General features: G+C 41.3%; 1 protein-coding gene across 1 annotated transcript in view; it reads right to left on the bottom strand.

Annotated features, from left to right (window-relative positions):
• Window positions 1–13,341: 13,341 nt before the first annotated feature.
• XK (X-linked Kx blood group antigen, Kell and VPS13A binding protein) overlaps window positions 13,342–26,825 on the bottom strand; it is a 43,105-nt gene continuing 29,621 nt past the window's right edge. Inside the window, exon 3 of the mRNA XM_006211840.4 lies at window positions 13,342–17,173. Within this exon, the coding sequence (XP_006211902.1) occupies window positions 16,347–17,173 (827 nt within the window). The 3' untranslated portion in view covers window positions 13,342–16,346. The remainder of the gene's footprint in view (window positions 17,174–26,825) is intronic.

Genomic DNA, 26,825 nt, shown 5'->3' with positions numbered 1-26,825 from the left:
GAAATGCATATAACATAGACATATAATTTAACTAATAATGTTAAACTGAATTCCCAGGTAAGCATCAGCAGGGTTAAGAAACCCCCTTCCCTTCTCGGGTAACCATATCCCTGACTTCATGTATATGGTCACTTTCCTTTATATCTTTTACCACCTATGGATATATCCCTAAACTATAGATTTTAGTTTTTCCTTTTAAAAGTTTTATATAAGCTAAATCATAAAGTATGTGTTCTTCTTCATCTTGCTTCTTATGTTCTGCACAATGTTAATACAATTCATCCATGTTACTATATACAGCTATAGTTCATTCACCTTCTTTGCCATATATATAATATTCCCATCAGGTAATTATGCCACAATTTATTTATCTCTTCTACCTTTGATGACTATTTAGGTTGTGTCCAGTTTTTGACTACTAGAAATGTTTTTCTTCTTGAAAAAAATAAAAGCAAGCTTTTCCCTTCTGTCAAGGTGAGACTCAGGTTAGCAGCAGTTTATAAACATCTGGGACCACAGCTCCAATAAGAATACATTTTATACTGTGACCCACTGCACTCATAAATGTATAGAACTGAAATAAAAATGCCCCCAAAGAATAACTGACTTGATATGTGTAAGGCACTCTGATATTTTCCTTTGTATTCAATTCTATTTCCTTTTTTAAAAAAATTCTGGTTGTGATCCACTAAACTGATTTTGGGATCCATTCATGGTTTACACAACAGGGGGAAGAATTCTGGAAACTGCATTACGTAAGATGGAAACACAAGGCTAGTAGGGCCCTTCCAGAATAAGCCTTCTGGTTTCCATGACTACCCATTTCTCAGGCCAACAAAATCAACCGTGCAATGAACCAAAACCGTCAGGGCAATCTGCCCCTTCCTCTCTTCACCACAATGGGGATGCGAGGGCCGCACACAACTGAAGCAGCAGGAATGGGGAGTCCGTCCCCAGCGCCCTCAGACAGAATCCAGGCGTGTCTTATAGGAAGCCTCATGGCCCAGAAATGGTTTGTCAACGTGTCCCACCTGGGCCCTGGAAACGCCGACCCCTGCCCTCACCTCACAGGAGAATCTCTCCATGTAGGAGCTGACCCCTCCGCAGGGTGTGGAGGAATTCCTCATAACCCGGAGAGGCCAAACCTCAGCTCAGAGGCAGAGGACAGGCCTCCTTGTAGGCCTCCCTTCGTGTTTCCCTCATTCCCCAGTTCACCGGCTTTCTCCAGCACTGCAGATGGTGACTGTCACCTCTCTCATCATGTACCTAGCTACCACTGTCATGGGGCTGCCCGGTCCGTCTGGGTATCACAGGGGCTCTTTCTCAGCTTGCTGGAGGTGGGACCCCAGAGTGAAGGGCCACAGTCTTTCCAGAGCGGCAGGTCAAGTTGCCCAGTCTGTTTGCTGCAGAGGTGTAAGCTGTGGGTGGTGACGGGGAGGGACATCTGGGAATTGTGGGTGTGGGGTGGGTGTGAGAGCGGTGGCCTTGTTCCACTCTGAGCTGCTGAAGCAAGAGCATAGGATGTCCCGGGGGACCGCAAGGGAGTGGGAGGGGAGGAGCGGGCTTTTCAAGCCAGTGGTCTGGACTCAACCCAGCTCTTCCACTTCGGGGCTGCATGACTTTGACCAGTTGTTTATCCTCACCCATGGCTTCCACAGGTGTAACTGCTCCTGCTCAGCCCTGTTCTGGAGGTGAAGTGAGATGGCGTCTGTGAATCACTGAGGCCCGGCTCATAGAACGGGCTCACTGACCGTGGCTGCCCTTACTAATGCCTTGCTGTTGTCATATTGCGGCAGAGGAAATGGTGTGGAGGCCTGGGCAGTGGCTCTGGGAGGCAGCTCAGTGCAGGTATAGCTCGGACCCAGATGCTCGGACCCAGACACTCGCTCTACCTGGGACGGCAAACACGGGTTTGGTTACCAGAAACTTCAAGGAGAGCTGTGCTGGGAAGGGCTCTAAAGCCATGGAGAATGTCAGGGTGGCAACCAAATGTCAGGATTGGTCACCACGACCCTGCCCTGGGCTTGGAGTGCAGAGGAGTGGAGAGACTGGAGAGGGGGAGACCAGCTGGGCATTTACCTCTCCTGCCCCTTTAGTGATTTAACCTTTAGTCTTCCAGGATGTTCCAGGTGGCTTTTTTTAAAAAAACATCGTTTCTGGTCAGCACCTTGCTGGAGGGTATGGAAACCTCAACCATATTTCTGCAAGTCCACAGTCTACAAGGCGCCTATTTGAGGAGGCGGTCAGATGTATCATGGAGGCGGGTCAGGCAGCAGAGGGGAAAAGAAGCAGAAGGAAAGAAACAGCCAGTCATAGGACAAGGAAAGTGCATGGAAGGGAGAAAATTAGAACCTGTGCAAATTCTGAAACAGCATCCTAAGTTCATCCCCAGCCAGCCCCAGTGTGTGGCAACTTCCAACACTCAGTACCTGGCTGAACAAACACCGCCACCTGGTGGCCAAAACAATGTGACCGTTGAGGGGTTAGTTTGAAAATCACACAGTATTTGAAAAATGTGAGGATGTGGGGGAATGGATAGAAAATTTTAAATATTTAAAATGTTATGTTTTGTCATGTGCATGTAACTGTGTGCTTGGGGTATAGAAACTAGATGGCAGTAGAAGTGAGATTATAAGGTAAACGAGGAACATGCATCCATTTTTTTTTATAGCTGACATCTATTGAATGTTTACAATGTGCCAGGCGCTAGTCTAACTGGTTAATGTGTTTTATCTCATTTACTCCTTACACCAACCTTATAAGATAGTGCAATGACACCCTCATTTTGCATTTGTGGAAACTGAGGCATCGAGGGTGACTGCACCAAGCCCAAAGCCACTCAGCAAGGAACAGGCAGTGCCAAAATTTCTGCCCAGGCAGTTTAGTACACAGGCCAGTGCATATATCTGAAATATAAAGGAAGCCAGAGGTTAAGTTTAAGTTTCAAAGATTTGAAGAGTAAGCAGGGAGAGATAATTAACTTTTCCCCAAGTGAATCAATCCACAAATCTTTACTGGGCCCCTTCTCTGTGCTCCCTGCTGTGCTAGCACTGTGGGGGCTGTGAATCTGATAGAGAATATAGTCCCCATCCTCAGGGAGCTCACAGACAAGTCGGGGAAACAGAATATACGTGTAGGATGCAATCAGAAAGCAATATATAATCACATCAGAACATGCAAATTGTGCAGGAATAGCTGATAGACAAAAGGAATTAGGAGGCAGTAATGAGTGAGGCTAAGAGCACTTTACAATAAGTCACACTAGGTTAATGTCCAGAATTCAAAAGAGCCTGAAGCAAGGACTTGGACGCCACAGAGACAGATTAAATACTGTTGGGACAGGGAGCTTTAATGATTGATAATAAGCCCAACTGACATGTCTTCCTGCACATATATTTACTTTTTAAATATTGTACTCCAACCCCTTCCAAAAAGCATTTTGGTAGCGAGATATCCTAGACCTCTCATGTCAAAAGAATGTTTTCTTGGAGCTCTTCATCTTTGTGTCTCTCTAGAAGACAAGTGGAGAGTGTGCAGAGGGGAGGGGCCTCATGAAGGGAGGGAAGAGGTTAGGAATATAGACTCTGGAGCTGGTCTAGATCCAAATTCCTGGTTGACCTTGACAGCTGTGTGACTTTGGGCAAGTTACTTAACCTCTCTGTGCCTGTTTGCTCATTAGATTATAATCAGGATTAGATGACTTAATTCAGGGAAAGCACCCAACAGGGTCTGGCCCTCACTAAACTGGTCCTACATAATTATAATAAGAGTAATAATCATATCTTAAAATGCACATTACTGGGCTTTTGTCTTTTGCATTTCCATGTGGCTGGCCCTGTCCCTAGTCATCCTGAGGCAGCATCGGCCAGGGATGAGGGAATGGAGGGATGTGATTTAGGGTAGAATCTAAGAGAAGAGGATAGTGTTTCCACTGGAGGTTGGCAAAAAGAAGATGTTTTGAGTTGAAGCCAGGATCTTGAAAGCCAGACTTGGCTGTGAGAAAAGACTGGTGTCTAAGTTCTTTGGCTCTCACTGAGCACATCAAAAGCCAGTCCTAGAGGGCTGAGGTCACATTGCTCTGGCAGAGCAGAGAGGACACTGTTTCAGCCTGGGTCACCTGGGACAGACTTGCTGCCTCAGAGAAAGGCAGGCTGTGAGGGAGAGGAAGTGGGCGGTGGGCCCTCGGGAGAGGGGTTGTGGGAGGAGGGGGCCCCCTGCTTCCTGAAGTCCCTCCCTCAGACCTCAGCGTGGGAAGACAGATGGAATGAGTTAAGAGCATGCCCATGGTTTAGGGCCTTGTGCTTCTCTTCCCATTGGTGACTCTCTGAGGGACACTGTCCTAGGCCCAACCTAATCATGAGTTAGCAAGGAGGAGAGGTCAGACAGAGAAGGGCAGGGACTAGCCCTCTGCTGTGACCACAGGGTCCCAGAGGCCCAGCCTTGCCCAGGGGAGTTGGGACGAGAGGCCGAGGCCCAAAGCCTTCACTGTATCCTCTGTGGAACAGCCAAGGTGCAGGGCCGGGAGGAGGGACTGGCGCGGGCTCCGGGGTCTGCAGCTCACAGTGAGCAGAGGAAGGCCCAAGAAGAAAGCAGAGGACGGGCCCCACCAGCTGCAGACCAGGGCGCAGACTCAGCAGACGGTGCAGGGCCCAGCTGTGAGCTAACACTGGCCTGGCCTGGCCCCAGGACCAGCCTCAGGCCGGAAGGTCCAGCCGCCCCTCTGCCATGAGGTGGCGCACACTCGGTGTCTCCCATACACTGGAGTGCCATTATCTTAGTAAAGGAGGAGGGTGGGGAAGGGGTTCCGAAAGAGCATTTTACATCTAAGATGGCCAGTTATTCTAGAGAAACTATTCAGTTTTGCAGAGATAAAGATACCAGGTTAGCAAGGTTTTGCCTTGTCTGAGGTTTTTTTGTATGTGTGCCAAATGCGGATGGGGACTCATGAGGAAGCCTGGATCCATTCTGGAATAAGGAAAGCTACATTTTACCTGGCTATCTAAGCACAGTGTAAGGGAGTCAGTGACTCTGCTACCTTCAGACACATATATCTGATAAAATAGCCACCTGCTGTCAAGCCCCAGACACTTGCCTTTCTTATAAAGCAAGATTTCTGGAAGGCTGGAGCTCCCAAGTACATTGTAATCACTTGGGGGAAATTTAGAAAAACCCTGATCCACAGGTCGCACTCCCACATACTACCACTTAATTGGCCTGGGGTGTAGCCTGACTTCAGAATTTTCTAAAGCCTTCAGGTGATTAATGGGGAGCCAAGGTTGAGAACCAAGGTATAAGAAAACATTGTCCCCACTGCTCAGAACACTCTCTTTGAACATAGAAATATAGAATGAGGAATACCTGTTCTTATTGTAAATATAATTTTTCTGACACAAGAGGATAAAAATGATATCCAAGAATGAGACCTGGCTAATGACATTTTTGTGGTGCACTTAGCCTTCTTCGTAGAAAAGCAGGTCTTCAGGGTATTGTTAGAGCAGGCAGATAGCTAGATATGAGCAGAGAAAGGGACACAGACCAAATGGCAGGAATTGGGCAGAAAGGAGGGGCACAGGCCAAATGCAGGAAATCATGCATTATGTAAGCACCAGGGGTCCCTGGGCAGAGAAAGAAAAGCAGGAACCTCTGGGCTGATAAGGGGTCACACCTTTTGGGGTGATGAGTGGCCTGGAGACGACAAAGAAAGGTGGGAAAAGGAAGGAATTTCCAGGGTCTGAATGTAACCTTTTGCTCATTATGCCCTCATTTCAATAAAATTAGCCTTGCACATCAGAAGTACCCATCATGCACTGATGCCATGACACCTCATATCCAGACTAAATAAGGACAAAAATCCCTCCTCCCTTTGGGAAGGTGGAGCTGGGATGAAAATCAGGGAACATGATCCTAAATTCCTCCCTCCGCAATGAATATTCTGCCCATTCTTTTTTACACTCTATGTAACCAGTTTACCAAAGAAACTCAGGGCAGCCGCTCACCTGAGCCTGCCAGCTCTCCCCTTGAGAGTGTACTATCCATCCCTTAATAAATCCTCATTTTACTTTCTTAACCTCTGCATCTCACCTCTGAATTCTTTCTGGGACGGGACAAGAACCTAGACACCGGCTACATCTACTGGCAACAGCATCTCTCTATCCAAATGTCTAAAGCAGCACTGTCCAGTATAACACAAACCACAAATGCCAACCACCCATGACATTTTACATTTCCTAATAGCCACCTTTTGAAAGTAACTAGATGGGGTGAGATTAATTTTTTCCCCCAAATTTGTAGATACTGACAGGCATATGCAGAATAGACAAACAAGATTATACTGTATAGCACAGGGTAGCTCACAGTGAAAAAAATGTGACAATGAATATATGTATGTTCATGTATAACTGAAAAGTTGTGCTCTACACTGGAATTTGACACAACATTGTAAAATGACTATAACTCAATAAAAAAATGTAAAAAAAGATCAATTTTTTAAAAATCCCATATCTAGCCCAATGTATCCAAAATATTATCATTGCCACATGTCATCAAGTATTAAAATTATTAAGATATTTTCTATTTTTTTTGTACTAAGTCTTAGAAATCTGATGTGTCTTTTACAATATTTGTTTCCTCCTGTAATCCCAGGTAGCCCTGTCAGGTTACAGAGTCCCGTCTCCCCTGAGTAGTTCTTTGGGACCTAATAGAAACCTTATCTATCTCTTTCCTTCAGAATCAGTTCTTCAGAGAAAGTAGAGAATGGATGCAGTCTGGGAGGTGAATATAAAGCAATTCCAAGAAGTTCTACGACCTGAAAAGGGAGGTCAACATTCAGGTAGGGGAATTAGGATCTCCCTGTCTTTTCCTGTAACACACGGTACTAGGAGAGATGTAGGACCCTGAGGAATGAATGAAGACCACTCTGTCTCCTTTTGTAACTCTTTGGACCCTTTCTATAATCCATGATGTCCAATTGGTCAGATTTCAGGGCCAGGATTCGTCCACTTAGTTAAGCCCTTTACAGGTGAAAGATGTACCCACTGGAGCAGGTGATGGAGATTTTCCTCCCAGTGGTCCTGTAATTCCAAGAGCAGAGTATTGACAGTAACATAAAGTACACAGGGTAGGTTTTATACCCTGCTGTTAAGTGTTACTGGAACCTTTCTGGTGTGGAGGAAAGGATTCTTTCAGATGTGTCCAAAGAGCTGACTAGAGTTTTGCATCATGGTTGGGGGGAGATAATAAAGGGTCTTGCTTCTTTCAGGAAACACTGTCCTCGGGGACTTTGAATAAAGAGGTGGATGGTCTGGATAGGGACAGCCGTCTTTCTTGGGCCCTGGCCTGACACCATCAAATGCCATGTGACTATGACCCCTTAGCCAAACTGTCTTCCTCCACAATGTGAGCACTTCAGAGTCTCCCTCCTAAAAAATCAGTTTGAAGAAAATGTATTTTCTGTCTAATTTATCTACTTAAGCAGTGGTAACTTTTTTGGTTCCAAAGAACAAAAAATAAGACTTGATAAACCAGGCTTTAGGCTCACATGTGCTCTACCTCACTAGTTGGCCTTGATAAGTCCTATCAGCTTTTCCAGGAAAAGAGGAGGGTGGCCCCTCACCTCTCTCCCATGTTCCAGCAACACTGACCTACGAGCTGTTCCCTGATTATAAATGTCCTTTTTTACTAATTCCGGGCTTTTGCACGTGGTGTTCCCTTTATCAGGAATATTCTTTCCACTGCCTTCACCGGGCAAACAGCTACTCATGCTTCAGATCTCAAGCAGGGGCAGATCTAGGTTTTATGGGGCCTGAAAATTAGACAACTTGGTCTAGGGAGAGGCTTTGAAAAAAAAGATAAAAAATATGAATTCAAAACTAGGTACAAAATGAAAGAATATTCAGAATGAAAAGAAAATCATAACAAATCACGGGTGCCTTAGAGATTCTGGTCCCTTCCTTCTGTGATTTCTTTGGACAACGTGGCAGAATTACTTAATAAATGTGTTTTTTGATTGCATCCTGATTTCTCCTTCCCGCCTAGAATATGCTACAACTCCCCACATTCACTGGGGGACCTGAGGCTTTAGCTTTATAAACTTAAGGGTAAATTCAGCTCTTGTCTCAGATTTTATATATCACTTTCTCTGTGAATCTTCTCTGAACCTCCAAGACCAGATCTGGGCTCCTTATTTCTGTCCTTGGGACCTCCTGGGTTCTAGTCTCATCATAACTCTTACCTCAGTGCATTAAGATCACCAGGTTAGGTCTGACTCTTCAACTAGACTCGGAGTTCTGGACACTAGAGCTGGTGTCTTTCTTGCCAGTCTACCCTCAGAGCCGAGTCCAGCACCTGGCAGACGCGGGCACTCGTGAAGTGTCTGTTGAACTAATATGACTATCTGGTTTCCCCTTCTAACCTCTAGGATTCCTGATTCTTCAGAGCTGAGAATTCTCCTCCTAACTCCTTTAGATACCCACAGACCTACAATTTCACTCCAGCGACACAAAGACAATCCCATTAGTAGGCATTCTCACAAGATAGCTGGGTGTAATTGCCATATTTATTCAATATATGACTTCTTCCTGAGAACTTCTTAACCAGGGACACATAATGCAAAAGGAGATGAAGGAAGTACAGGACTTTTTTTGGGTGGGGGGAGGGGTAGGGAACTTCCACATTCTTCCCCAATTCATCAGCCTAGCTGAAGCTTTAGTTTTTAAAATGACAGGGAAATGTCAGGTTGCTCAGCAAATGGCAATTTCCCCCACTCCTTGTTGCTTGCAGAACCACATTTCTGTGGGGATTCTTCCTCCTGTAAGCTGAAAGGTGGTGGCCTCTTGGCCAGCCCCGAGGGGTGAACGCTGTGCAGTCATAGGAAACCACGACCATGTTTTATTCTCCTTGCCAGAGACAGCTTTAGAGGTAGGGAAGCGACTCAACTCCGGCCAGTAGGACATTTGGGGAATTTTGCTGCAGTTGGTAGGTGATTTTAGGAAAGACTTTCCTCCTGAAAGAACAGAGATACCCAAAGGGAAATCCTTTTTTCTAATTTTGGATTCAGTTTTGTAGATGTGATGCCGGGAGCCCAGGCTGCCCTCTTGTAATGGTAAAGAGACAAATGTGAAGAGGAAGCAACCAAACTTCTTGTTAGGTCAGGTAACAAAATCCTCTTGTTTAAGCCACTTCTAATCAGTTGTTCTACAAATTGTAGCTGAAAACACTTTGATATAGTTTCTGATAAGGCCAAGGAAGTGAATTGGGAGGTGAATTGAAGAAGGTGTAGCAATCACTTAATTATTTTGATGGTTATTATGATAATAACATAACTTTTTTTTAGTGCTTTGAAATTGTAAAAGCATTTCACCTTGATGACATACTTTGTGTAAAGGTAGATAATTTACTTTTTGAAGGTAGAACATTCACGTTACATTTTTAAAATAAAAAGATTTTATCATCTCTTGAATGAAGCTGGGAATGAGACAAGCCAAGTGATTCACGTGTGAACAACCCTCATTTGGAAACAACCTAAATGTCCATCAATAGATGACTGGATAAAGAAGATGGTGTATGTATGTGTGTGTATATATATATATATATATATATATATATATATATATATGTATGTGTGTATATATATGTATATGCATATATATATACACACACAGTGAATGTTACTCAGCTATAAAAAAGAATGAAATAATGCTATTTGCAGCAACATGGGTGGACCTAGAGATTATCATACTAAGTGAAGTAAGTCAGACAAAGACAAATATCATATGATATCACCTATACGTGGAATCTAAAAAAAAAGATACAAATTATATTTACAAAACAAAAACAGACTCATGGACATAGAAAACAAACTATGGTTACCAAAGGGGAAAGGACCAGGAGGGATAAATTAGGGGTTGGGAATTAACAGCCACAAATTTCTATATATATTATAGATGAACAACAAGGACCTACTGTATAGCACAGGGAACTATATTCAGTTTCTTGTAATAACATATAATGGAAAAGAATCTGAAAAGAAAAAATATATGTGCATGTATATGTATAACAATCATTTTGCTGTACACCTAAAACTAACATTGTAAATCAACTACACTTCAATAAACAATTAAAAAAAAATAAAAGGAAAAGAATATACTCTAAGTATATGGGAGAAAATAGTCCATCGGTGAAAAAACTTTCTAGGGTAGTAGTTCCCAACATTTTCAATGACAAAGGAGGTCTTTTAAGGTCACTTCCCACATGATAGTGATTGAATTTTTAACACTTGTTCATGGTAGGGCCTGGGGGGTAATGACAAAGTTACTTTAAATACAGTGACACTTTTAATCAGTCCTGTTTTATCACTCACAACAGCACCCCCGTGGGTATGAAAAACAAGTGTACAGATGTGTGTCAGGAATCCCCAGATAGTGTCAAGCATCTCTAGTTAGTGGACAGGAGCGCAATGCCTCTGTAATTCTTGGAGGTCTGCAGCTCTACAGCTGGGCGCCATTGTTCTCAAACATTCTGCCAGTCCACTTAAGAAGGTCACCTTGTTAGGAGAAGGCGACACCAGGGAAGCAGTCTCCTCTCCACTGGAGTGGTGGCGGGGATGGTCCTGCAGCATTGCTCCCAGATAGAATCTCTAAATCCTGTTTTGTTTCTTGAGTGCTATCGCTCCTGAAAACCCGCCTCATTAACTGTCGAGTTAGGTAATTAAAATAGGAAGCCGACTGATAAGAAATTAACCCGGTATGCATAATGCAGATGTCTACGGAGGCTGATGTCCCAGGGCTCTAGGAAGCAGGCTAATCAGGCTTCAATCAGGAACTCATCATTTGGAGAGAGAGAATTAATTCAGGATGGGAGGCAGGGAGGGAACAGGAGCACAGGCAGAATCTCAAAACCTCTCTGGCTGAATCCTTGGGAGGAGGCAAACCCTGCAACCTCACGCAGCGGAGTCTGAGTGGGACGTTTCCTGATAACCTGCTGCAAAAAGACGCTGCTACATCGTGCTGTGCATCCTCAGAGATGCTCTGAGGTCCAAACCCTGCTTGAACCAGCACTGTTTTAGACCTCCTGGAGTAATTTCCAGAGCAACAACCACGCCGAGAGGGTGACTGGGAGGAGTGAGGCTTTCTTTCGGGCAGGCTTCTGCAGTGGACACACCTTCTTAGCGGGTTAAGGGTCTAGTCTGATAGGGTTTGTTGTGTGCTGGGAAGGAAGGGATTGGGGATGTCTCTGAATTCCCAGCTCTGTACAAATCTCTGCTGAGATGAAGTGCCTTTTTCTGAAAAAGAGAAAAGGCTCAAAATGTCACTCATTAGTGTCTAGTTGGTATTTCTGAGCTCTTTCCCACTTAGAAAGATGTTCATAGAGAATACAGTCTCCTGGAGGGGGCACTGGGGAAATACGGTCATGGCAGAATAATATATACTGTACTTCCCTCACCCTCTTCCTCATCGTTGCAAACTTGGGCCTAAACGCTGTAAAACAGAACCATCACAGTGGGGCAGGGGAGAGGCATGAACTACAGGCTCACATATTAAGCAGCAAACATTTGATGCCTAAAATGAATATCCATGAAGAATTACCCACAGTTCACCAGTAAACATCCCAAATTTATGCTTTTAAGCTGTTAGTCAGTACTGATAATGTGAGTTTTCTTCAAACAGATTTTCAAAGTCTGCCATAGTTTTCCCAGCATTCATAGGGAAGTTAAAACTTACTCATAACTTTAAATAAAGAGACCCCAGTGAAGAGAACGGAGTAGAATCACATTTTAAGGAAGTTTTGTGAAAACAAATGTAATTGGTACCATTGTTAAATGGAATATAAACTCTAGATTAGATACTATTATTGTATTCCTGTTTAATCTCCAGAATTTTATCATCGTTTTGTGGCTGTGTAAGAGAATGCCTCTGTTCAGTGTATAAGAGAATACACATTGAAGTATTTAGGTATAAAAGGGCAAAAGAGGGAAATAAGAATTATAAAGCAAATGTGACAAAATATTACTACATGAAAGTGGGTGAAGGATAAAGGAAGTCCTTGCACTATTCTTAAGGCTCTTCTATTAGCTTGAAATGATTTCAAAAGAAAAAACACTTACAAACAACAAATGAAGTAATTTTAAATGTTTTTTAATGGAGGTACCAGGGATTGAACCTGGGACCTCATACATGCAAAACATATACTCTACCACTGAGCCGTACCCTCCCTTAAGTGAAGTAATTTTAGACTGGCCTACTTAAACACTACACTTGTTGATGGCCAGTTTTCTCAAGGGGTTGATTGAATACCAATGGATCTCTTTCAAAAGACTTTATCTTCTAGCTAAGTCTTTCCAAATTGCAAGGCCACCTTCAGAGGAAAAGGAATTATTCCAACAATCTATGTCTATCTCACGCTCTGAAATGACCCCTTTAATAACTGATTCTTTTGTTCTTTAGACTCCACATACAAGTGAAATAATATGGTATTTGTCTTTCTTAAAACAAACCAAAAAACCCTCACAGATACAGAAAACAGACTGGTGGTTGCCAGAGGGGAGGGGAATTGGGGGGGGGAGAGAAATCGGTAGAGGGGATTAAGAGGCATAAAATTCCAGTTATAAAATAAATGTCATGGGATGTAATATACAGCATGGTGAATTTCAAATTTGCTAAGAGAGTGAATCTTAAAACTTCTCATCAGAAAAATTTTTTTATAACTTTGTATGGTGATGGATGGTAAATCAAATCATTGCAGTTATCATTTTGCAGTGATACAAATGTTGAATCATTATGTTGTACACCTGAAACTAATATAACATTATATATCAATTATACCTCAATAAAAAAATAAAATATTGCATTTGGACATGGAAAAAAAACCTGATTTTTTTCCAGGAATGGATTGTCATTTACCTTTGGCTATCTGTTTATGTTAATATTGATTTGCTCATCTGGTATTTTATATTTCTGGACCAGTATACCACTTGTGTTTGAGTGGAATTTTAGTATCTATCAGTGTAGCTTTAACCCATGGAGTAAATGCTTATGAAACAATCAGAGGAGACTCCATGGACTGTTGGTGCCTCGCAAAGCAGAATACTAGCACTCTCAAATTTCTCATCCTACAGACAAACTTTCCAGGGGAAGTCACAAAATCATAATTAATCACAACAAAATCATTTTCAAATTTGTTTCTTTTTTTATGGCAATACTAGGGATTGAATCCAGAACCTCATGCATGCTAAGTGTGCACTCTACCACTGAGCTATACCCTCCCTCCTCAAATTTGTTTCTATAATAGTCCCTGAAGTCAAAAAGTCAGGAAAGGACTGTATAAGGAATGAAAAAGGAGAAAACGAAAAATTAATTTATTATATGAAGAAACATACACAATATTTATTAGAGTGAATGGCTGCAGAGAAGCAGCCTGCAGAAGCTCACATCCACAATGTGCTGGCTGAGAAGTACTGACACACACACTCATAATCACAGCACTCATGTTCTAACGTGGTTTCCAAGGAAATGCTGTATTTGACAACCAATTTTAATTTTTATTTTCCCATTTACAAGGCTGAAAAGATTATACCCACATTCAGTTAAAGTCTAGCAAGATCAGGCATTCAAACTGTAAACCAAAATTAACAAAAGATGCTATGTCCTTTATGAACGATGACAGATACAAAAATGATAAACTCATTTGCTATCAAAAGCAATTTCTCAGATTCCAGTGGGTCTTTTTCCTCCAAGTAACATATGTTTGGGTGCTAATTTTTATAAGCAACTGATGGTAAGAGAAAGGGCGGCTGCTGAGTTCTCTCTGAGAGTAAAGACCATTTACGCTTGCCCTTCCTTAAGACCAAAGGCCGACGTATTCACTCAAGACACTCATGTGAATGATGCTACTTGTTTCTTTTCTAACAGTAAAAATAGAACAATAACCTGTTTATGGGCTTGAATAACTATAATAACAATTCCTTAAACATGCATGGCACTTTAAAAATATTCTCAAACCATTTTCACACCTATTATTTAATGTGATCTTCCTGACAACTTTGTGAGGTAGGCCGGGCAAGTACATCATGCAAATTTGGTGGAAGAAACTGAGGCACAGAGCAATTAAGTAACTTGTAGGGTTGGACAGGGAATTGCTGACCTCTATACTGTCCTGTCTCCAGTTATGGAGAAAGTCTAAACATATCTGATGATCTTATTTCAATATATTTCAAGGAAATACTTTGCCTCCAACCAGCCAAATGATAGTGATTCAGCTGGAGTGTCTGACATGACAAGTTATGACATGTAATTAATTAGACAAAGCACTGAGAGTTTTAAAAATTGGAATTATAACTGAAAAACATGTTTCAGCTCTCAAGATATGAGGAAATTTGCTGGTTTGTTTGCCTTTATGGCAAGCTAGTTCCGCAGTCTGAAGTATAATTTTGCCATTTCAGAGGTATAATATAAATAATTTTAAAACAAAAGTTCTCAGTTCACTATGACTTAAATTTTCACCATGAAGAAAAAGAGCAGTGCTTTCTCTCCCCCAAAGTTACTGGACATATATGGCCCCAAAGTGGGGGTCTCTGCATATCAAGAGTTAAAGGCGACAAAATGTCCAGTTTGGTTACCAAACCTCTTTATCCTTATAAATGTGGCTTATAATTGGGCTTTGGGAGTCAGACAGGCCATCAGTATTAGTCTGGTTTGGGGCCATTCAAGATGTGTACCTATATTCTACATTAAAATGATCTTAAATGTATTTGAAGGCTCAGATTTTGTAATGGTTCTTGAGACGGGCTTCTAAACCACGGCGGGGGAAGTACCAGTCTCTCCGTCCCTATCTAATTCTGACCACAACTTCTGCTCAAACTCACCATTTTAACCCTGACAGTTAGAAACGGGATGGGTCAGAAAGTTCAACCCTTAGGGGTCCTAAGACTGTCAACCCTGATCCACCTGCAGTGTCCAGCCTCATCAATGACAGGTCACCTGCTCCCAGGTACTTCATTATCAAGGTTTTTATGGTAGAAATAATGGTACCAGATCCAGGCATTTTTCCAAGACAACTGAGGATATGCTACACAATTTTTTCATGAAAGAAATAGGGTTTCAGATTAAAAGAGAAATTATACTGAAGATAAGAGATTCTAGGAGAAAATTGGAGATCTTGTTCAAATTAACTCATAATCATGCCAAATTAAAATGCATTCAGTTAAAGATAAAAATCTTCTGGTCACGGCATCTCTTTCTAAAATTTAAAAGTTTCTGGAAGTCAGTATCTAACTGAGGGGGGAAACCTTTTTCCTTCAAATAATGAAAATTAAAATGCCCTATATACCTGTGCTAGGTGAGAAATTTCTGTGGAGCTTTCTAGAAAAAGTTAAGTTAACCAAAGTAACTCTTCTCTAAAACTGTCCTGACAGGCAAGGAAGAGGTGGAGTAAAGACTATTAGTTTTATTTTCTTCTATCTTAAGAAGGCAAATCCAAGTTAATTCTCCTAGAAATCTCTCAGAACTGTCAGGACTGAAACTTGAAGAGGTTTAAGCCTACCTTCTAGCAGATTCACATCTTTAACCACCACAAGAAGGTAAGAATTCAGCTTACAAATGCCTAAATCATGCTGTTTTAACAACCCTCTTGATCCAGAAGTTCTTCAACATACTGAAGGAACACAACTTTCCTAAAATTCGAGGAAGTCCACAAGCTAATTTAGAATCCAATTTTGCAACCATGGATCCTTGAGAATGAAGTCTCTAAGTCCAGACTTTTGAATCAATTAGAGATATCAGGCCAAGGCTGTGACAGTTGGTTATGCAGAAAGAGCCCTAGGGATGAAAATGGATCATCTGTCTATTCAAAAACCAAACTTTAACAGCTCTCTCTGAAAACTCTGACAGGAATGATCTGGCTGGTGGCAAAACCCCAGTAACCATCTCTAGTCATCAGACAGCTCTTGGGTGAAAACTATGCTCAGGGATAATAAAACATTAGGCTACCCAGACCAGCAGTCCAGAAAACTAGGAAACAAGAAAGCCCCTGCCCTCATTCTACCCGATGGATCTAACTAGCTCAACTCAGATATCATGAGTACTGTGTCAGTGAAAAAGCCAGTAACGCCTGGGAGAACATGGTCAACTGTGAATGGTGGTGCCTTAGGCTGCCCGTCCAACACGCAGGGCTTTCCCTGGCTTCTCTCCATGGTTCCCACATGCCTGCCCAAGAGCTCTCTAAAGGGGAGCAACTCACAAGGAGTTGAGAGCTAACTTCCTGCTTTGTTAACTGCGCAGGGCCCATCACATGTATGAAGAACAGGGTACAACCCAGAAAACAATATGTCTGTGCCCCAAGAGACTTGGGTCCCATTACGCAGAACAGAGCTCATCGGTGTTCAAGATCTGGCTGGGCATGGAACTTATTTTACTGCTAGAAGGTGTTTCCTCTCTGTCTGCGGGAAACCTCAGATCTGTCTTTTCGACAGACTCACAGGATTTCTGCCGCCTGCAGTCACAGCAAGCACACTTTAGCCACTCCTGAAAGCTTTCAGACACGCTAGACGAAAAGAGCTTTTTGCAAGGGTGGAAGAACTGATAGAACACCATCATGAAGAGAATGGCCGTGCAGTACCCGATGAGCAACTGCAGGATCAACAGAGGCGCGCACACATACATGTAGATGTCAGTCTTGTAAAGATACCACATGAGGAGGAGGAAGGCGTTCTCAATGAATCTCAGCATGTAGTATGCCAGCAGCTGGTACCAGTTCTGGGACTTGCTGATGAGGTCAGGGTTGTTGATTTTCAGCTGCACAGCTGACCAGCAGAACATGTTGATCCCGGCATAGAGTAAGGTGAGGAAGCCCAGCACGATGGTGGTGCCCACCCGACTGAGGGCCTTCTCGATGTTCTCGGGGAAAGGGGAGCCACTGCACCAGAAGAGGATCCAGGGGTAGCAGAAGAAGCTGAGGAAGTTGATGAGTATGTCTATCACCACCCAGGCCTTCAGGACGGAGGTGAAGAGGACCAGGACGATGACACGAGTGGCAATCTCAAAGCTCCTCCAGAGGAAGATACAGACATAGGCCAGAGGCTTCACTTTGACATCATATTCATCATATTTGATCTTGATGGCTAGGATGTTGCAGCGCAAGGCTCCGTACACAATGGACAAGAGGGAGAGGACCATGAATAGACCTGAGAAGAGAAGAGAAAGAGGACCCTCATGTCTCACCTCCACCGAGAAAGCTACTGTGGCAGCTGCTGTCAGCCCCCTCCCTCCCCATATTCCTGGGACTCCTCTGTTTTCTACATGCAGGCTGACTTCCAGCTGTCAGTCTCTGCACATGGTGCCAGAAGCATGCTCTGCCCAGGTGCTTGGCCAGCTGAAGCTTGGAGGAATTGATACCCTGGGAGAGCCCTTCCGCATTCCAAGTCTAGCCCTGAGAAGAGCTGCAATGTAATGACCTGAGTTCCCCTCCTCTTTGGGAAGAATAACTCTGAGGTGTGTGTTCTAGGCCATTTACCAGTGTTTCCTTGTAGGATTACTTTCTGGTCACCTACGGTGACCGCTGTCTAATAACTCTCCTTTTACTGGCTGCCTTCCCTTCCTTGTCTCACTTCCCTTCTCCCACGCTTTTTACACCTTCCTCCAAAAAGACATGCACTCAAATCCTTGTCTCAGAGTCTGCTTTGGGGTCAACCCAAACTGAAACACCTATCTGACCATATCTTGCTCTGTCTGAAGATGTAGAGTCCTTTGCCTGGTGTATTTTGTTTCCTCAATTAGCTTATAAGATCCTGAGGGGTCAAGAGTGACCACATCTGTCTTCTTGATACCCTCAACATATACCAGGACGAGAAACACAGACAGCACTCAAGAATTAATTGCTCATGAATTTCTCTCTATCTGCAAAACCTTTTAAATGTATACACTGATGACAGATTGCTCACTTTTCTTTACTCTTCAGTTATATTCTTAAATTCTGGAGACTGCTGAAGAAATAAGACCCTCACTTGTTACTGAGAATCAATCTGTCTTGGGCTAAAAGGCCTTAATGTTTCAAGAAGTCTCAACTCAAGCTGTTTATTCTTTAAAATGACGTATGGCTAATAGGTTGGCCCAGTTTATACAAAGCAGCAGTGTAGGGGACAAGATGTGGCTCATTTAAATGGAGCATCATGGTACTACGCTTGACAGCATTAACTCTGGTGGCTGAGTTCTATTATCTAAAAAATGTACTGCCAATCCATGAGCACAGACTGTGTGGTCAAAACTGAACTATAATCACTTACTACAGGCTGCTGCCACCTCCAGATGTTGGAGCAAGGAGGGTCAGGAGGCAGGGCTTGGAGTTAGGAACTGAAAATCTAGCTCTGGTTTTACTCTTGTTTTTCCAGTCTACCCTGGGGAAATGGCAATCTCTCTGGGTTCTGCTCTCTCATCCATAAAATCCAGATGGTAATACCTCCCATGCCTGCCTCTTAAAATACAGTGGCCATATAACATAATTGTCTTTACTTAAATGTATAATTTAAAATACATGGGAATCAAGGTGTTTTTTTTTTCTTATTTAAGTTCTGAGTCCATGGGAAACATCTATACCTGGTGGGCATAAAAACTCTGAAGCTTTGGTATTATTTACCTGGGAGAAGCTCAGTTTTACTCAGAGCATCAACTTTGCTCACAGTCTTTTAGCACGGATTTAAATTATCGATATCATTCACTGGAAAAACTGTCATCTACTAATCAAATTTAAAAGAAAAATACTATCACAGGAGTAGACTGGGAAGTAGTTGGACTGAGTTATTTTTCCTGAGAGGATAATTCATATTGCTGATATACTTTTATATGTGTAGTTACAAATTTCTACAGACTTTAAGGATCTAGTATTGGATTCTTTTCTTTTAGTCCTTATGTTTTTTTTCCACTATAAGAAAAATACTTCAAATGCAGAAAATGAGCTAAGCATAAATAATTATAAAGTAAATTATGTAAACATACACATACAGTATTTATATTGTTATATTTATGGTACTTTAACTCCAAATTACTTACTACTTTTAACAATGACCCAAACAATTTTTTAAGCATCTATCCATTTTTCTCTTTTTAGGTCAATTATTTCCCAATTAAATCTTTTTCTCTATCAAGAGAATTAGCCAATTTTTACCCAGTTGGTGCTGAACAGCAATCAACTGCTAAAGCCTTAGAGAATGCAAAGAAATTATCTTGAAATCACTGACTTCAATCATCATTCCGACCGTTGGGTACTCCCTGCAAAATGTCACCAGCAAAAAGGGGGCCAGGAAGAGAGATATACTTGGGAGACAAGAAACTTGTATAAAATACTTGGAGTGTACATTTCTACCTCTAGAATTAAGCTGTTATCTAATGAAAGGCTAGGATAATGCTCATGCAAATGTCTACTTATTCAGACTTAAATGGAGAAAAGTTTCTGACATCATTTCCCAACCTTCTCTTCCCACAGTCAACACAAAAGGGGATTAGTTGGCAGTCCCACCCATTTAAGTGGCACTTCATAGAAGTCTAACATCCCCTAATAACCCTATTGTCACTTTCTATGAGTGTCTGTGGGGCAGAGGTGGGGGTCAGGAGGCATTTTGCTGTTTTTATCTTTTGTTAGAAGTCAAGACATCATTTTAGGTAAAGCTAAAAAGAAGGCTTTGGCAATATTCCACACCCTTGCCACACTTAAAATCTTCTTCCCTCTTCAATCCAGCCAAATGAGCTCCTTCCAAATGAATCCTCATCCTATTTCACAGAGAAATTAATTGTTATTAGGGATGACTTTGCTCATTTCCTGACTTGAGACCAAAAACTTAATCTTTGTGTTAAGTGATGGAGAACATTTTATTCCTCAAGAGAGGAGTTCTGTCTGCAGGACAAGGCGAGTGGCTTCTGTGGCTTTGGAGAGAAAGAGAGGCTGCTCCCAAGACGGAGAATGGTAAATGGTTGTTCTCTGTAATGTGACTATTCTCCATAGACACTGGATCTTCAGCAAAACAAGTGAACTCGTGAAATGCTTGGGTGGAATCGATTCTTCAAAAAAATTCGTGAATGACTCCAAGGGAGCAACTGAGGCAGTCTGCATGGATGCGGAGTGCAGTGGCAGAGGGAAACTGGAGAACTTGGCACAGTAAGATTCTAGAAACTGAAATTTCAACCAGATTCTGAGGGCCAGTGATTTCTGCCTCTTTTTCACTTACCTCAGTGGACAGTGTCTTACTATCTGGAGCCCAGATTTCTACCTGTAGTACACTCCATCATTTGCCACTTCTCAAAAATCTTGCTCTGTCAATTATCATCCTTCTCTCCTAAATTTTTAACTGCTCCCTCTGTCTTGGCTCTTTTTCCTCAGTGTATGAATACATCTAAGTCAGCTGCATCTAAGAAATCACCTTTCACTGGCAAAAATGTACATAATTGTTGAAGCTGTGTGACGTACATGGAGATTTACTGGAAAATTTCTATAATAATACTGCCAAAAGGAAGAAAGAAAGGAAAAAAGGTAGGAAGGAAGGATGGAAGGAAGGGAGGGAAGGAGGAAGGAAAGAAGGAAGGGAAAAAAAGGGTGAGGGAGTGAAAAAGGAAGGACCCCTCCCTTCACCCTGTGCTCTTTTCTGTCTACTATCACACTCTCTGACGCTTTTCAGTCCACCCTCTTGAGTTAGCTCTCATCAAAACACTCATTTCCAGTCCTCAACTCCTCGCAGTCTGGATTCTGGTCTTTCTCCTTCCTGATCTCTCTGCAACATTTTGACAATGTCCATTCCTACCTTCTTGAAACTTTTTCTGTAGAAGTGATCATGCTGTTTTCTCCTAATCATCCTCTCACTTTTCTTGCAGCCCCTTCTCAACTACATTTAGTCACATCTTTCTCTTCCACTCAGAAACCATGGCTTTACTTTTTTCATTTTATCCAAGGGCCTACCAGATTTCTCTTCCTAGATACAGGTGCCTCAAAATAAAACAAAACACAGACAGAACAAGATTTATATTTCCTTGAAAATCTCTTTTTACTTTTCCTCTAGCAGCTCATGACATCATCACTCCAGATCATCTTATCCAGAAAGTTACATGTTAACTAGGACTTTTCACTCTCCTCTCCCATCACACTCAAATAGATCTCTAAGCTCTTGCGACTCAGTGTAGCTCATGGACCAGAAGCACTGACACTGACTGGGATTTGTTAGAAATGCTCCACTTTAGACCCACTGAGTCAGAATCTGTATTTTACCACGATTTTCCAGGTGATTTGCATGACCATTAAAGCCTTCCTCCCTTTCTGGCTCTGTCACTTGTTAACTCCCATATGGCTCCTGCCACAGTGTCTGAACTCATGTGTTTCTTCGCCACCAGCCTTCCTCTTCTCTCTGCCTGGCTGCATAAACCCTACTTGTTCTTCAAGGTTCAGTCAAAGTGTTACCTCATCAATAATGCCTTTTCTCAGCCTTTATTCAACTACATTTATTCACTTGTGCTAAATGCTTCCAAGACTCTTCTAAGCTCAGTTAACCGTCAATCTATTGGGAACTCACAGCCACCTGCACAAACCTTCATTTCATCACTTGGTACCCTCGGTTCAGTGCAATCTCCTAGAGGTAGCTACTGTTTCATGCAGATTTTTATCACCAGCACCTAGCACAGTGACTGGCACGAAGTGGGTAATTAATATATGTGTGTTGAATAAATGAATTAAAAATTGCACAATCTGTGAACTGCCTTTTTTCACTACCAAATGAGGAACTGAAGTTCCAAATCTCTAACAGACATAATTGAAGCGAGCAATGAGAACTCTTAAAGCCCTGGAACAGAGGGTGACTTCTGGGGTAATGGGTTTCCCATGCATATACATCTGCTTTATGGGCCTTTCTCAATCAAGCAGTTGCACCTGTTTCCAACACTTCCAGAGAAGTAGGATCCAAATTAGAAAAGGTCTTTGAGATTTAAGTGTAAACTCTTAAGAAAATCTCTTTTAGGTACATGAGAGGCCTGCAAAACCGGGAGATTTAGTAACAGTGCAGTATTTTCTAACCACAGGAGTAACTAAGGAAGCTAAGTACTGCTTCAGGATGTGGGGCCCAACCAGGATTAAGACAAGCCTAGATTATGTCGGCAGTGTCGTCTTCCTGATCAGTTATCCAGATCACTGTTCTTGCTAGATTCCATGGCTTACTCTTGCTTGAGTTATTCTTGACCACTAATTATAGGACCCAGTATCCGGCTTCAGTTCCACCCCAGGCCCTGGCAACAGGTCAGCAAACTGTTAATGAAGAGACTGAAAGTGAGAGAGATCATCATCACCATGAACTTGTATCCACATCTGCCACCTTCCTTCCCCAATGCTATTATGAATATTGCTTTGGTCCTTTATTGTAACACCTTTATTGAAATAAAATTCACATACCATACAATTCATATTATGGTACAATTCAATGTTTCTTTAAAAGTAGATTCACAGATATGTGTAACCAAAACTACAGTCAATTTCAGTACATTTTTATCACTTCAAAAAGAAACCCTGTACCCTTTAACTCTCATTCCTCCAACCCCCTCCCCCACTCAGCCCTAAGCAACCACTAATTATTTGCTGTCTCTATAGATTTCCCTATTCTGGACTTTCATATGAATGAACTCATATAATACATGGTCTTTTGTGACTAGTTTCTTTCACTTAGCATAACGTTTTCAACACTCATCTATAGTGTAGCATGCATCAGTCCTTCATTCCATTTCATGGTCAAATAGTATCCCATTTACTACATTTTGTTTATCCATTCATCAGCTGATGAAAATTTGTGTTGTTTCCACCTTCTAGCTAATGTGAATAGTGCTGTTACAAACATCTGTGTATGGATATGTTTTCATTTCTCTTGGGTCTACAGGAGCAGATTTGCTGCGTCCTATGATAACTTTATGTTTAATTGTTTGAGGAACTGTCAGACTGAATTCCAAAGCGACTGTACCATTTTACATTTCCACCAGCAGTGTATGAGGGTTCCAATTTTTCCACATCCTCACCAGTCTTTGTTATTATTGTTAACTTGAATTATTATTATTATTACCTTTTTGATTCTAGCCATCCTAGTGGGTATGAAGTGGTATCCCACTGTGATTTTGATTTGCATTTCCCTGATGACTAATGATGCTGAGCGTCTTTGCATGTGCTTATTGGCCATTTGTGTATCTTCGTAGTTGGCTTGATTCTTAACTATGGAGCAAACTCGTAATACACTTCACATTCTCCCACATGTATCCCAAAAACTTTGCCAGGATTCAAAGGCAAGATTTGCATAGACTAATTTAAGAAGAATATATTACCCTTATTCACAGCTGTCAATGAGCATTAAAATGAAAAAAAGTACAATTCTACCTTCTCATGCTTTTAAAATTCCCTTTAAAAAGACATTAAACAGCAAAAAATAGGATTGCCATGCTCGCAGTGGCAGATTAGCTTGTTTTGGTCTAATACTTCTGCCAAGAACAACTGGACAAACATCTGTTCAAAGGCATCAGAGATCTACCAAAGCAGTCAGTACTTCGGGGCCAAGATCTTAAAGAGAACAAAAGTTCTAAGAGAAAATTCTGAAGCTGCTTTTCCCCTTGAGACATTTGCCTATGACAGTGGGTACTAACAGACTAAGAAACTGAACACAGCTTTCAGTCGTCTCTCAAAGCCGGTGGGCGTGGGCGCAAATATCGACATTCTGGCCCTGTAATGGTCCTGGATATACCCAAAGCTTTCTGATGGGAACTCAAAAGACTAGACCCCAGGAGTAAGGGTGACCAGAAGTAGATGAGTGCTCACAAGTTATGACTGAATCAATTTGATCTGTATCTAATTCAATTACCTACCATTAACAAAAGTAAAATCTTCTTGGAGAAGGATAACTCATCCAGAGCCTCAAATTATCTCTATTTCTAAAATACAAATATCTGACATTTAATTAAAAATAACACAGCATGCCAACAACAAAAACAAAAAAATGATCAAAATCCAAGAATTAAAATATTTCCACAGGAAATACAGATATTGGAGTTACCTGACATTGACTTAAAAATATCCATAACTAATATGTTCAAGAAATTTTGACAAAATAGAGAATTTGTCAGAGACTGGAAACTATTCTAAAAACTCAGATGAAAATTCTAGAACTGAAAAAGATAATAAGTACAATTAAGAAATCAACAGATGGGTTTAACAGATTATAAATAGCTATAAAGATAATTACTATTAAGCAGAAGGCAAGTCAGAAGAAGATGGAGAAACAAAAAGCATGAGAGACTTAAGAAAAAGTGAAACTACTGGGGAGAGAGAAAGAAAAAAAGAGAAGAAGAATGGGTCAGAAGCAATATTTAAAGTGATAAAGTCTAAGAATTCTCCCAAACTGTTAAAGTATCAAGCTAAAACACAAGTAGGATAAATGTGAAGAAAACTACAACGAAGCACATGATGTTAAAATTGTTGAAAAGTCAAAAGTGAAAACCTTAAAAAGCAGTTAGAAACAAACAAACAAAAATCAGATGAACGTCAAAGAAGCAGCAATGACAAGGACAGTCGGCATCTCAGCAGAGATAAGGGAAGCCGGAAGACAAAGAATGATGACGTCAAAGTGGGAAGAAAATAACCTCTGACCTAGACTTCCATACACAAAGATGAAGGCAAAAGAATGACATCTGATGACAAAACAAAAATGAGGGTATTTGTCACTAGTAGATCTGCTCTAAAGGAAATACTAAAGGTAGTATTTCAGACCCAATGAAAATGGAAGCATGGAGATACAGGAAGGTCTGAACAGGGACCAAAGGGATAAATAGAACTCAATAATTATAATGAGCAAAAAGACTCAAACAGTCACTTCACACACACACACCCCAAAATGGTCACTAAAGACCTGAGAAGAAAATCAAGCTCATTAGTCACCAGGAAGTGCAAATGCAAACTAAAATGAGACACTACTACACACCCACTCTATTACTGAAAGTAAAACCTTGCTGGCAAGGCTGTGGGGCTACTGGAACTCTTACACACAGCTCGTGGGAGTATAAAGTGGTATAACCACTTTTGTGGTTTCTACTAAAGCTAAACATAGGAGTTCCCTACCACCCAGCAAGTCTGCGCTCGAGTATAGCTGTAACAGAACTGCATTTGTATACTAAACATTTGTATACTAAAAGGCATGTACAAGGAGATTTTCAGCAGCATTATTTTAATAATCTCAATCTGGAAATAACCTACATATTAATCAAGAGAAGAATGTATCAATTCATTGTGGTGTAGTCACACAATGGAATACTATACAGCAATGCTAAAGAACAAAGCTACAAGCCACAACATAGATAACTCTCATAAAGATAATATTGAATGAAAGAAGCTAGACCTCTGATACCATTTATACAAAATTTTAAAAAATAACCCATAAATATAACGTTGAATGAAAGAAGCTAGACCTCCGATTCTATTTATATAAAATGTTTTTAAAAATAGTAAAAATTAATCTGTGATGTTAGAAGTCTGCTTTCTGCTTAGCGGTTACCCTTTGGGAAGAAGGGTTGGGAAAGTGACTGAGAAAGGGCACAAGGGAGGCTTCTGGGCGTGCAGGTACTCTTCAGTTTTTTGAGCAGCACAGAGGGCTACATGGGTGTGTTTACTCTGTGTTAATTCATAAAACTTCATGCATATGATGAGTATAATTTTCTGTATCATTTTACACCTCAATAAAATGTTTATTTAAAAACATTTAGGTGCATTACTACTATACTTATTGGGCAACTCAATAAATGTTTACTAAATTGAACTTTTGAAGGTAAAAGACTACTCTTTCATTATTGTAATGAAGTTGTTTCAGGAATAGTTTCCTTCCCTACCCTGGCAAAATGCCATGTAGAAAACAAACATAGTCTGAACCTCTACTTAAATTACTATAGCAAAACTGGTTCTACGGATGTAACCAGAATGACATCCTAATACTGTAAAACACATCTTAAAGTTCTCATGACTAAGACCTTACTGTTACCAAAATGTCTCTTGAATATCTGCCAGTTTACCAGATGTTTAGTCAGAAATTGAGGACTTTCCTTTTAATATATATTTATATCTTGTTTAGTACCAAGAATTGTCAGAACAAATACTATGGCACGTCATTCACAGCACGTGTGATGTGATTATTACTGTCTACCTGACAATCCCCAGAGATGCTGAATGATTTTGCTGTTTTTCTCCCAGACGTATTTTGATTTCTTACCTAAGGCAACTGGATAATAAAAATCTCTTCCAGCTCACCTCTCATGCTCAAAAAAATTTCTGTACTCTTAACTCATGCCAGGGACTATTGTAAGCACTTTACAGGTACTAATCACTTAATCCTAATAACAATTCTATAAAGTAGATACTGTTATTATCCTCATTATACAGATGAGAAAATAGAGACACAAAGATGTTAAATAACTTCTCAGAAATCACTCAGCTAGCAGAGCTGGAATTCATACCTAAGCAGCCTTGTTCTAGAGTCTTATAGTCTTAACCAGTAGGCAATTCTGCCTAAATAAATATTAAATCTAATGAGGTCTACTTCCCTAGCAGTGGTCTTAGCTCTATTTTTTATCTCTTTTATCAATGGAGGCAAGAATCAGGAGTCTGCTACCCTTGAAACTGTCCAGGGCTTCACGGAGTCTGGAGAATCCCCTGCCCTGAGTATTTTGGGGAGTCGTCCAATTCTTACTTCCATTGAGCCCCAATTTCCTATCTATTTTCTATTCTATGAGTATTCTATATATAAAGACTTCCTGAAATCATGCTGTCTAGGCACCTAGGTGTGGGTAAGC

This window comes from Vicugna pacos, chromosome X (genome assembly GCF_048564905.1).
Source record: "Vicugna pacos chromosome X, VicPac4, whole genome shotgun sequence".
Classification (NCBI taxonomy): domain Eukaryota; kingdom Metazoa; phylum Chordata; class Mammalia; order Artiodactyla; family Camelidae; genus Vicugna; species Vicugna pacos.
This window is presented reverse-complemented; position numbering and strand designations above follow the sequence as displayed.